The following is a 13,546-nucleotide window of genomic DNA, read 5'->3' on the forward strand; positions in this document are numbered from 1 at the left end:
CATTTCTAATTTTATTGATTTGAGTCCTCGCTCTTTTTTGCTTGATAAGTCTGGCTAGGGGTTTATCCATTTTATTGATCTTTTCAAAGAACCAGCTTTTCATTTCATTGATCTTTTCTATGATTTTCTTTGTTTCTATTTCATTGATATCTGCTCTGGTCTTTATGATTTCTTTCCTTCTACTAACTTGAGGTCTTGTTTGTTGTTCTCTCTTGAGCTGCTTTAGACGCAAAGTTAGCTTGTTTATTTGAGCTTTTTCTTGTTTCCTGAGGTGGGTTTGTATTGCTATAAACTTTCCTCTTAGAACGACTTTTGCTGCATCCCATAGGTTTTGGATTGTCGTATCTTCATTGTCATTTGCTGCTAGGTGTTTTTTAATTTCCTCTTAGATTTCTTCAGTGATCCATTGGTTGTTTAGTAGCATGTTGTTTATTCTCCACCTGTTTGTGTTTTTTGCAGTTTTTTTTTTCCTGCTGTTTATTTCCATTTGTATAGCGTTGTGGTCGGAAGAGATGTTTGATATGATTTCAATTTTCCTAAAGTTACTGAGGTTGGATTTGTAGCCCAGGATATGATCAATCGTAGAGAATGTTCCATGTGCACTTGAGAAGAATGTGTCTTCTGTTGCTTTTGGATGGAATGTCCTATAAATATCTGTTAAGTCCATCTGGTTTAATGCATCATTCAGGGCCTGTGTTTCCTTATTGATTTTCTGTCTAGTTGATCTGTCCATTGCTTTGAGTGGGGTGTTGAAGTCCCCCACTATGATTGTGTTATTGTTGATTTGTCCTTTTAAGGTTGTTAGCAGTAGCCTTATATATTGTGGTGAACCTGTGTTGGGTGCATAGATATTTAAAATTGCTATATCTTCTTCTTGGATTGATCCTTTGATCATTATGTAATGTCCTTCTTTGTCCCTTAAAATACTCTTCATTTTAAAGTCTATTTTGTCTGATATGAGTATTGCTACTCCAGCTTTTTTTGATCCCACTTTGCATGAAATATTTTCTTCCATCCTCTCACTTTCAATTTGTATGTGTCCCTAGAAGTGAAGTGGGTCTCTTGAAGACAGCATGTATATGGGTCTTGTTTTTGTATCCATTCAGCCCGTCTATGTCTTTTGGTTGGGGTGTTTAGTCCATTCACATTTAAGGTAATTTTTGATATGTATGTTCTTATTGCCATTTTATTAATTACTTTGGATTTGTTTTTGCTGCTCTTTTTTCTTTCCTTCTCCTCTTGTTCTTTTCTGCCTATAGAATTTCTTTTAGTATTTGTTGTAAGGCTGGTTTAGTGTTGCTGAATTCTCTTATCTTTTCCTTATCTGTGAAGGTTTTGAGTTCTCCTTTAAATCTGAATTTGAGCCTTGCTGGGTAGAGTAATCTTGGCTGGAGGTTTTTTCCTTTCACCACATTAAGTATATAATGCCACTCCCTTCTGGCTTGCAGAGTTTCTGTTAAAAAATCTGCAGATAACCTTATTGGGGTTCCATTGTATGTTATTTGTTTCTTTTCCCTAGCTGATTTCAAGATTTTCTCTTTGTCTTTGATTTTGATCAGTTTGATTAATATGTGTCTCACTGTATTCCTCCTTGGGTTTATTTTGTATGGTACTCATTGTGCTTCCTGGATTTGAGTGAGTGATTCCTTCCCCATGTTAGGGAAATTTTTGGCTATTATCTCTTGGAAAATTTCTTCTGTTTCCTTCTCTCTCTCTTCTTATGCTGGCACCCCTATAATATGGATGTTGGTGTGTTTAACGTTGTCTCAGAGTTGTCTGAGACTCTCTTCATTCTTTTCAGTCTTTTTTTCTCTTTTCTGTTCTGCATCCATAATTTCCACTAATATGAGCTCCACCTCACTTATTCATTCTTCTGCCTTCTGTATTTTGCTGTTGGCTGCTTATAGCGAAATTTTTATTTGTTATTGTATTTTGCATCTCTTCTTGTTTGTTTTCTATCTTGTATATCTTTGCTCAGTGTTTCCTGTAAGTTATCCATCTTTGCCTCCAGTTTACTTCCAATGTCTTGCATCATCCTCAGCATCAACAGTCTAAAGTCTTTTTTCTGGAGGCTAAGAATCTCCTTCACACTTAGCTGATTTTCTGGGGTTTTTCCTTTTTCCCTCATCTGAATTATAGTTCTCTGTCTTTCATTTTTATAGTTTTTTGGTGTGGTGACCTTTTTACAGATAAAAGAGTTGTAGCCTCTCTTACTTCTGATGTCTGCCCCCCTGAGGCTGAAGTCCTCACTCTCTTCCCATCTTGCAGATTCATGTCTATGCTTCCTTTCCACTGGCCAAACTCAACTGAAACCTGAAAGTACTGACCCCAGTGATAGATTCTGCACCCTTGGCCTCCAGGACCAGGGGCCAGTGGAGAGTGGTCGTATTGCTTGTTCTCAGGCCTAGGTCCTTAAGTTGCCTCCTCTCTGCAGAAGGGATTTGTATACACTAAATGTTCGAAGGCTTTCCAGAATTTCTGCCCACCCTTCCTTTCCTGGAATTGAATCTCCCTGTGAAGTTTTAGATTCGAATAATCTTAGACCTTGTGAATTCCTCCAAATTTTTTCTTGTCTTTTCTGTTTGATTTTTCTGGTCTTTTTTTTTTCTCTTTTCAAATTTTGGTAATTATTTTCTCATTTTATTTCATTGCAAAAATATCAATTGACTATGTACTATAGACTATTTACACATAGTGTATATGTATATAGTATATATACATGTATATGTATGGTATATATATCACATATATATGTATTCTTTCTAATCTATATACTTTCCATATATGTGTGTGTGTGTGTGTGTGTGTGTGTATAGAAAGGGAATTAAATGTTCAGTGAAACAAATATGTTTGAATGAATTATCAGGCTATCGACCAATGTGTGTTTTGTCATATATATTGTGGTTTATTATAAATAAACACTAAATGTGTGTTAAATACTAAGTGTACAATTGGTAAAAAATATAAGCTCATTTTTTGTTATTATAGAGCTTATCAACTACTGAAGACAGATGGGTAATCAAGTACCTTAGAATATGCAATCTTCATGTCTGCATTATCATAAGATGTTATGGGAAGGCCAGATAAATAAATACTCAATAAAGTGATATCTAACCTAAGATTTTATCAGATCCCAGCTTATCACAGAATCATTGTTATTTTTAAGAAAAATAACAAAACATTTGCCAGGGAAAAAAATGCCCTCAGGTTCTTCTTCATTTTTGCATTCCAAAGGCTAGTCAAGTGCTTACATGAGTGAGTGGCTTATAATTTTTCCCAACAAGTAACTATGTAAATGAAGATATTCCACTGACTTAAACAATCAGGCTCCATTAACTAGATTCAAGTACTAACTGACCAAAGGATTGCAACATTGAGTGACTTAAAAAGGAAATTAGGTATTGTTATTGATAATTGATATCTTTTTTTTAATGATCTTTTATCCTGCCTTGGAGTAGCCTTTACTCAATCTAGGAGAGAAAGGAACGTACAGAGTAGTATTTTGGCAGGAATATTGAGTTAAAATTAAGAGAATATTTTAGTATGAGAGGATACAAATGAGCAGCAATACCTAGAGAAAAACCACACTAACTTACTGGGCTTTTATTTTTAGTTTCTCTTTTATCTGTGCCAATCTTTTAGAGTTGTACTTTGAACACATAAGAAAAGTAGAGCATGTTGTAGAAATATAAGCAAAATCAAATTTAAAAGTCCAAGTAGAAGCCTATTGAACATCTGAAAGCATACCCAAAGATCAATGTCTATGAATATTTTTTTCTTAATTTGATGTATTCTCTCCATAAACAATGTTTCTTTGGCAGTTCTAACTTGGGAAATTTAGTTTTTCCTGTAGCAATGTTTCCATTTGAGCAAGAACTATCCTAGACATGGAGAGTAGAGAAGCTTTATTATGAGAAACTGTATTTTTACTATTAACAATTTTTGAACATTGTTGGTGTGCTAACCCCTCTGTTAATGACTTTGTCTGTGTTACCTCATTTATTATATTCTGAATGAAGAAATTACTGTTATTATTCACATTTTGCCTATAGAACCAGAGGCATAGAGAGGTTAAGAAACTTGCCCAATGTCAAAAAGGTAGTATGTGACTTAGGTGACTTCAAATTAAGTAGTGTGATGCCAGTGTATATATTCTTAATGAAAACACAAAGGGCTTCATAGAATATTCAGTAAGAAATATTTTAATTTAATATTATGCATATTAATAAAACTAAGTAATTTTAAACTCACAAGAAGTTGATCTCACATCTAATTTATACCTAATTTACTACTGCAAAGATGAATGACTGATTACTTATAGTTACAGTCTGTGAATTTCAAGTTGTAGTGATTTATCTCCTTAATGAATCTGATTGGAAGGAAGTGTTCTCTTTATGAGTTAAAAAAGGATGCACCACAATTAAAAAGGCAGGTTAAAAATAGTTACTGGTCATATTTTATATCCTGTAGAAATCACTGTTGCTCTTTTGTCTGATGGGAGGCGGAGGGGGAGGGAGTGGGAGGGAAAAAAAAGAAATGGTCCTATGTAAAATATATATCTGGTCTGAATTATTCAAGTCCAAACTCAGACATTCTTATTTTTACTTGAAGCTTGTATTTACTTACATCAATTGGTGCACGTAGGTAGAAAATAATCCCTTATTATTGTGGAGATATCTTCTCTCCATGGGATACTGCATTTTTAATTCAGTAAACTCATTATCAAGTGGCAACTTAGACAAAAACCATGACTGTCTCTGGGTTGGCTGGTCCTGTATTGAAGTTCCTCTCTCTGAAATATGGTCTGAGGAGCCCACCTCCTGGCCACTCCTCTTTACCTGTCTCCCCATCCTCTCTACCTTAGGAAAGTAGAGGAATTCTCCTACTGAGAAAGTCTGTATAAGACATTCTCTGTTAAAGTTGGTCTACATCCACGTATGCTATCAGTAGATACTCAATTTTAAATTATTACAACACCATTTCTTAACCTCACCCAATGTTACTTGGAAATTATCTAGAATTCATGTGTTATCTTGTTTGTTTGTGTGTTAAGGCTCTCAGTTAATGTCACAGATAAAATTGATCATTAGTGACAAGTGTATACATAAGAAGAAGAACTGAATGGAAATAAGAGGATAAAATACACTGAATTTCAAGTTTTCTATATCAAAAAGTTAGGATGAGAAAATGATATGATGAGAACATGAGTAGGAGAGAAAATGTGGTGTAAATTTCTTTTGTTGCTATGAATCCTTGGTAAACTGTGAAAATAATTCATATACTCATTGTTTCCAATTTTTTTCTTGACTCATTCAGTCAATATATAACCATGTCATATGCTGTGCCCTACTCTTCAGGAGGCACAGAAAATGTATCTAAATCATTGGTCACAATGTCTGACTCCCAAACACCTGTTCATATCTTGGATGGGGCTGGTATGTCACATTCTATGGAATGTAACCCACTCTTCCTGCAAGGAAAGCTAAATATTTCTACTCTCATGTTTTCACACATAACTTCTAGTTTGACTTTTATTGTGTTTAAACGTTTATTCCATAATTTAACTTTCCCTCTTGTCATAAACCCCTTGAATCTAGGGTGTTTGTCCTGTTCAGTGACACAAATCCAGCTCCAATTATGGAGACATCTACACAGAACACTCTGAGTCTTTTAGGCACTCAATATTTGCATCTGTATCATGGAATCCTGACAGATCACAGATAATAGGCATTGTGTTCCTTTCCATTGTTAAAAGTGAATGTGAATGTCTGAAGGATGGTATGAAATAAGAGCACAATACACTTTAGTACAAATAAGAGTAGAAGCAGAGAAAGCAGGTAAGATGTGATGGCAGTTATCTACATGGGAAATGGTGACAGGATTTATGTAGAGATATGTCCAAATATTTTTTTGTTTTGAATCTCAGTTTTACCACAGATGATATCAAACACATTGGAAAATATTCTCCATCTCTTTCACCCACTTTATTCTGTCATTCATCAAATTATGCTGACTCTTTCATATAAATATGAATTAATTTCACTCATTTCCCTCTATTTCAATGAAGATTTCTTTAATTTATATCCAGGAATCCTTTCTATATTGAAATATTTTGTAAAAAGTTCTTTATCTTTACTATTATCTGACTTTCATCAATCTTCTCTTTCTTAATTCGAGAATGATATTTCTTCCTGGGAAGTAGACAAAACCATGCCCTTTTCCTCCTTAATTCACTTCATTGGCCCTCCTCGTTCTGCCTGACTGTATTGTGTGCCTTGATAAAGGATAAAAAGTGATCAACAAATTTAATTCTTCATTTCTTGTTTTCTTTCTTTTTTTTTTTCCACAGTAGATGGGATGTCTTACCAGTGTTTCATGCAACTTGTATGACCGGGTGACTCAGTTCCAGGTGATGAAATAGGAGAGAAAACAGCACGTGGAGATTTACTCCCTTGCTTAAGAGGACACCTCCCCCAATGTCTACCTCCCCTGCTTTGGCTGGCCAGCCCAGGAATGATCCCAGGAACTGAGTTAATCACCAGCAGAAAATGTCAAAGCCACTTGCCCATGAATGATTGTTTGTGGTGTAGTTTCACCCTAAACCTGGGATTCTGTTCAAGGTCACACTTCGTTAGAGCCCTTGTATCATAGAAATGTAGGAGAGTCCTATCTGCAGCTTCATTTAACCTAATTGAAGTAGATGTATTATTTATTTTTTACTCACTCTGCTTAAATCATCCTAGAACTTTCTTCATTCTCATACCCCACATTTCAAGTAGTCAGTAAATACCTCATAGCTGCACTCACCTGGCCACAGATTATTGCTTCAACAATGTGTGTTACACCAAAAGCATTTCCTGAGACTCTTTGAATAAGAAGCAGGAGAAAGTTTCTCCTCTGTACTTGCCATTTTTTTAAATTTAGGAAATATGAGCCATTGCAACATTTTAAAATTAGGAATTATAAGCCATATCTCCATCCATATTAAGTGGAGAAAAATTGAGATTCAGGCATTAGGGTCACAGGGAGAATCAAGCATATATATAAACAATTCTGTATAGTCTTTTCATTTTCTGTCTTCTCTTGACCAGTGTATTAATGAAACTGACACATAAAAAACCCAAGTATGGCTACTAAGTATATTTTGAAATTTTATTTGTCTTACAACACAAGGTTAAAACCATCATACAACTTCAGGAAGTTGAATGCTTTGAACTCAATTCACAACTCAGAGTTTTGGGCATAGCTCTTATTAGGTTTGATCTCCTCTTTGCAAAACCTTGAAATTACCTGACCAATATTTATCAACTCTTTCTTTAGAAACAAATATAAGGATCATAATACTTCTTAAGTGAATGAACTATCCCAAGGTCTATTCTGAGACTTAAGGATAGGATGCATGCAGTGATTTCACAGTAGGATTAATATCACAAAATATAAAAAGAATGTTAATGATAGTACATGCTTATTCTCCAGCCAAAACTGTACATTTTATCTCAGTTTAGCAATGAATGTCCATATTTCTTCTTTCTGATGCCAAACATTCTATTTGACATACATTCTATATATCTCAATAAAACTATTTTCTTTAAAATTATTTTTATAAAGCAGAACATTTCAATAAAGCTATATGTTTAATTAAAGCTATATGTTTTAATAAGATTATTTGTACTTTTCTCTTCTACAGATAATGTGTTCTCACAGCAATTCAACTACTTTATTTTGGATTTGGGTTTTAACTTCTCTGCACAATATTGTTTATCTCTGTCCTTTTGAAACTAATTAAAAACTACTATGCTATAATATGATGTTACTTAAACAGTGTAAAGTAAATTAGGATTCTTGCTTCACTTAATCTAAGTACTAACACATTATTATGAAATGCAAAACTTCTCATTTTTAATAGACCAATGAAAATTCTGTTGTGTATATTAGTTTATGCTTAACAAACTAAATTAAAAATTATTATGTATTAATATCAAGCTGTCTTCACAATTTTTTTGCCTAAAGGCAAGACCTTGTCTCTTACTAATAGCATCTTTTTTTTGCTTGTTTTCTGAATCCACATGATTCTTGAATATTGACTATTTAATTGCCTCCAACATGTTTATTTACTCTTTTAACTTCTTTAATCTGTGGCATTCACAGGTTTTCTAAGTCTCTGATTTATCTTACAGGTTACTAATTAATATTAAGAAAAACAATGCTAAGGCATACATTTCAAAATTCCTTTATTAATTTTAGTAAATAAACTACTCAAAAAACGTTGAAAAAGACAAACATGGATCGATAGCCTACATGGATAAAGTGGTGATAACATTTTCCTTTTTTTGTCTTTTTAGGCCACACCCATGACATATGAAGTTCCCAGGCTAGGGCTGAATTGGAGTTCTATCTGCCACCTATGCCATAGCCACAGCAATGTGGGATCTGAGCCACATCTGCAACCTATGCTACAACTCAAGGCAAGGCTGGATCCTTAGCCTGCTGAGTGAGGCCACGGATCAAACCCACATCCTCATGGATACTAGTCAGGTTCATTAGCGCTGAGCCAATCAGGAACTCCTGAAGGTGGTAAAATTAAACATTCAGGTAACATAAAAGAGTTGGAAATTTAGAGAAAGAGGAAGCAATGGAGATAGACTAGCAAAGAGGCACAAAGTAACTACATCCAAATGGAGGGGGATTGAAAAATGCCAAACTGTAAAGAAATGAGAAGGATAAAATCAAACACTATAATATCTAGAAGTTTCATTGGTTTTGCAACTTAAATTTCTTTGGCATTAAGGAAAATAAATATATTGTGTACCTATTTTGCATAAGTGTTTTGAAAAATAAGCAAAATATATGATAATTTAATAAATAATTTTTATAAGAAATTAGTTTATGTAAGAAGCACACATTGAGTTTACTTACAAATTGCCAATATCTACAACCACCATGAAAAATAGTATGGAGGTAACTCAGAAAATAAATATAGAGCTACCATATGAACAAGCAATCCCACTCTGTACAAAGGAGAATGGGATTAAAACTACTACTACACTATGATATGATATTACTTAAACTTGGGCATATAGCTGGACAAAACTTTCCTCAAAAAAGTCACATGCACCGGTATGTTCATCGCAGTGCTATTCACCATACCCAAGACATGGAAAAAACCTAAATGTCCATTGACAGATGAATGGATAAAGAATATGTGGTATATGTATACACACAATGGAATATTACTCAGCCATAAAATGAACAAAATAATGCCATTTGTAGCAACATGGATGGAACTAGAAACTCTCATACTAAGTGAAGTAAGTCAGAAAAAGAAAGAAAAATACCATATGATATCACTTATATCTGGAATCTAATATATGGAAAAAATGAACATTTCTACAGAATAGAAACTCATGGATTTGGAGATCATACTTGTGGATGCCAAGGGGGAGGGGGGAGGAGTAGGATGGACTGGGAGTCTTGGCTTAATAGATGAAAACTATTGCCTTTGGAGTGGATAAGCAATGAGATCCTCTGTATAGCACAGGTAACTATATCTAGTCACTTGTGAAGGCAACTTATGGAGGATAATGAGAGAAAAAGAATGTATATATGTGTGTGTGGGGGGGGTCACTTTGCTCTACAGTAGAAATTGATAGAACACTGTAAAACAACTATAATGGAAAAAATAAAAAATCATTTAAAAATTGCCAATATCATTGAGTTAATAGCTCCCCAAGTTGGAGATATTTGCAGACCTTGTAAATGAAATTAATTGTATATACGATACTGAAATAGAGAGGAGAGAACCTGATTCAAAATCCAATGTTTCAAACAAAAATCTCAGAATAACTGTACTTCGCTCACACAAAATATTTATCTTCCTACACTTTACTATAAAGTATTTAATGAAAGGAATAGAATATTATTATTTACTAGTGAAATATCTGGGTCTCATATATGATGCCACTCAGGGCAGGAAAAGATGAAAGAGAGCAGCCAACCAGCATCCAGTTGATGCAGAAGAATATAGGTAAGCCACTCAGTTAAAGAGGGAACCATCTCTGAGATCAGCCTGGTAAGTCTGCTTCAGGTCCTCCAGGGCCAGGTAACATGGAGGATGGCCCAATAGTGCAGAGACGAAGGAAATGTCTACATGAATATTCTTCTGACCAAGTTCAACTATGTGGACCACATAGAGCTTCCCAGATGGTGGAGCTGGATGGCCTTCTGTGACAGTTTATAAGCTCTATTTTACCACATCCTAGATGACTTGCCCATCATAACTTTTATCACATGCAACTTCAGTAGAATTTCCACCCAAAACCAATAAATGAGGCTGTTATTTTAGCAAGTGCTGAATCCCCCTCAGTTTTCTCCAGAATTCTACTAAACCAACTCCCATTCTACCTTTATATTAAAGCTAAGCTCTAGGAGTTCCTGTTCTGGCACAGTAGAAATGAATCCAGCTAGGAACCATGAGATTGCAGGTTCAATCCCTGGCCTCACTCAGTGGGTTAAGGATCCAATGCTGCCATGAGCTGTGGTGTAGGTCTTAGATGCAGGACAGATCTGGCATTGTTGTGGCTATAGTATAGGCTGGCAGCTACATCCCCAATTAGACCTCTAGCCTGGGAACCTCCATATGCCTGGAAACCTCCATATATACTGTCAGTGTGGCCCTAGAAATACAAAAGACAAAAATAAAAAAATAAAGCTAAGCTCTAATATTAACATTAACTTTACCAGAATTTTTTCGGTAAGTGATAATTTCCATAGGCAGGAAATCCATGAGCCTATTGTAAAGAATATATATACACATTTTTTTTTTGCCTTGCCTGCAGCATGTGGAAGTTCCCAGCCAGGGATTGTAACTGCACCAAAGCTGTAACTAGAACAACAAAACTACACAAGTGAAAATGCCAGATCATTAACCTGATGAGCCACAAGGGAACTCTCTAAATAATATGTTTTAGATTCACCCATTTAACATTAATCTACCTGCTTTGGGATTATGCACTGTTTAAACTGAGATAGCTGAATGTGTACACATGTGGCTTTATGTGTATGTACCATCTGGAAGAGAAAAGTAAGAGAATAGGAAAATTTTGAGAAGAAATCAAGAGAAAAGAAGAAAAACTGTTGTTATTGGTGCATTCTAAGCAGACAGCAGTTTTTGAAATAGAAATCTTTTACACAAATTATTACTTGTTCTTTAATGAACACATTTGTTTTTGAGGAGATAAAAGAAATAAAAGTTGAGGAGTTTACTGTTGCAATTAAAACTATGTACCTGAATTTTGATTTAAGCATCTACCTAGGAAATAATAAATAAAATAATACAAAGATAAATCGAATTTAAAATGTCTTGACCCGTGATATATAACAATCTCTTACAAATCATAAATGGTGAAAAAATGCATCAGAAAAATGCTGATAATTATAAGTATTCTGAATCGTTAGTTTCCGGTGCTATTGTTACTTTTGTCTCTAAATACTTAACCTTTTATCTCCCTAACTATGATTGATTAAAAAATAAACTCTATTTTTGAGAAACTAATGGAAATAGCGAATGATTGGATAAAAGGTTGATGTTCTAACATAAACTTGATAATTTCTACCTAATTACATATTCTTGAGTAATATCAGAGCATGATTACTCAGAAAATATCCTAACACATTCTACCTGAAATATGACCTACCATTTAAAATTTCACTAAATTCATTAAATACACTATTTAGTTAAGAAAATTAAGCCAACAATCATAGGAATGAAGGGACACTCTTCCTAGTAATTCCATTCCATAGAGCCTTCTTTACTTCCTTATTCCTGAGGCTGTAGATCAGAGGGTTCAGCATGGGGATCACCACTGTGTAGAACACAGAAGTCACTTTGTCCTGATTCAGGGAGTAGCTGGAAGTAGGTCTCAGATAATTATAGATGCCAGTGGAATAAAACAGAATAATAGTTGTCAGGTGGGAGGCACAGGTTGAGAATGCTTTGTGCCTCCCCTCCCCTGAATGCATACGAAAGATGGAGAAGAGAATGTAGGAGTAGGAGGTGAGGATCACCAGCAGAGTCCCAACTGTATTCACACCAGTAATAGTGGACACAATGACTTCATACAGGTGTGTGTCCGAACATGAGAGCTTAAAAAGTGGAGGGCACTCACAGAAGAAGTGATGGATGACATTGGACCTGCAGAATGGCAAACTGCTTATATAACCTGTGTGGACCGTGGCGTTCAACAGTCCTGCTGTAAGAGCCCCTGCTGCCATTTTTAGGCAGACGGTCCTGGACATGATCAAGGAGTAAAGCAGAGGGTTGCATATGGCCACATAACGGTCATAGGCCATTAACCCAAAAAGGATGCATTCCGTTGTGGCAAAGGTTATAAAGAAGTACATCTGCAGGAAGCAGCCGGCAAAGGAGATGGTTTTCTTTTCTGATAATAGGTCTACCAGCATCTTTGGAGTGATGGTGGATGAATAACTAACGTCTGCAAAAGATAGGACAGCCAGGAAGAAGTACATGGGTGTGTGAAGTCGGGCCTCCATCCTGATTAAGAGGATCATTCCAACATTCCCCAAGACTGTAAGTGTGTACATCACCAAAAAAAGCATAAAGAGGGTAATCTGTTGCTCCAGTGTGTCTGCTAACCCCAACAGGACGAACTCAGTCAGCAAAGTATGATTTTTTCTGGCCATTTATCACAATTAGAGTGCACGTAACCTTAAATTAAATGTAAATATTTCCCTCTGCAAAGCGCACAGGAATCAGTAGAAATGTTGATAAGTTTATTCATACATGACAAAAAAACTTGGATAATACGTATAGTAAATAGAGTGACAAGAAGAAAATTAGTGGATTGGAATATATGAGGAATTTGTATCTGCATTGTAAGACTCCCAAATCTCTGGTCTAAGTTCTCATAGCCCATCTCATTGTCCAAAAATGCATTACATGTGTTCCAATATTTCTCACTGTCTGAATTTATGAGAAATAGTAGAAATGTTAATGAGGTTAATGGCATATTGAAAAAAACACTAGGATACTATGGTGTGGTAAATAGAGTGACTGATATGAGTTAAATTAGTGACAAATGAATAAGCATTGGGATTTATTAAGTAACTGTCTGTATTGAATCTGGTTTGTAGGACTCTCAAATAATGATGTAAGTCCACATATTTCCCTTCAGTGTCTGCAAATGCAATGTATATGTCCTAGTCTTTCTCTTCTAGTCCACATCCAAAATGCAAAGTCCAGAACTATTCTCGATGAAGTTTCTCTCTTTCTATCAACAGGTATGTCTGTTTACCTCAAATGCAGCTTTTCTTTTCCTCCTCAAGGCCACTCCATATGTCCCTCAACTCCAAAATCCATGTATTGCCACCCCAAAATCAAAAGCAGAAAAAATAGCCAGCTTCAGATAACAAATACATTGACATCCATCATGTTTTTCAGTATATTTTTGTAGTGTTTCTAGCAGCGGCCCCAACAACCTTTTTCAGGACAAAATAAACTGTCAAATTAATGTCACAGTAGCAGTAGCAG

At 35.2% G+C, this 13,546-nt stretch overlaps 1 protein-coding gene across 1 annotated transcript; it reads right to left on the reverse strand.

The window, feature by feature from the left end:
• Positions 1–11,754: 11,754 nt before the first annotated feature.
• On the reverse strand, positions 11,755–12,699 carry LOC110258877 (olfactory receptor 5F1-like). The gene has a single exon (XM_021082122.1). It carries the CDS (start codon positions 12,697–12,699, stop codon positions 11,755–11,757), a length of 945 nt encoding a protein of 314 aa, XP_020937781.1.
• Positions 12,700–13,546: the final 847 nt, after the last annotated feature.

This window comes from Sus scrofa, unplaced genomic scaffold (genome assembly GCF_000003025.6).
Source record: "Sus scrofa isolate TJ Tabasco breed Duroc unplaced genomic scaffold, Sscrofa11.1 Contig53, whole genome shotgun sequence".
In the NCBI taxonomy this organism is placed as follows: domain Eukaryota; kingdom Metazoa; phylum Chordata; class Mammalia; order Artiodactyla; family Suidae; genus Sus; species Sus scrofa.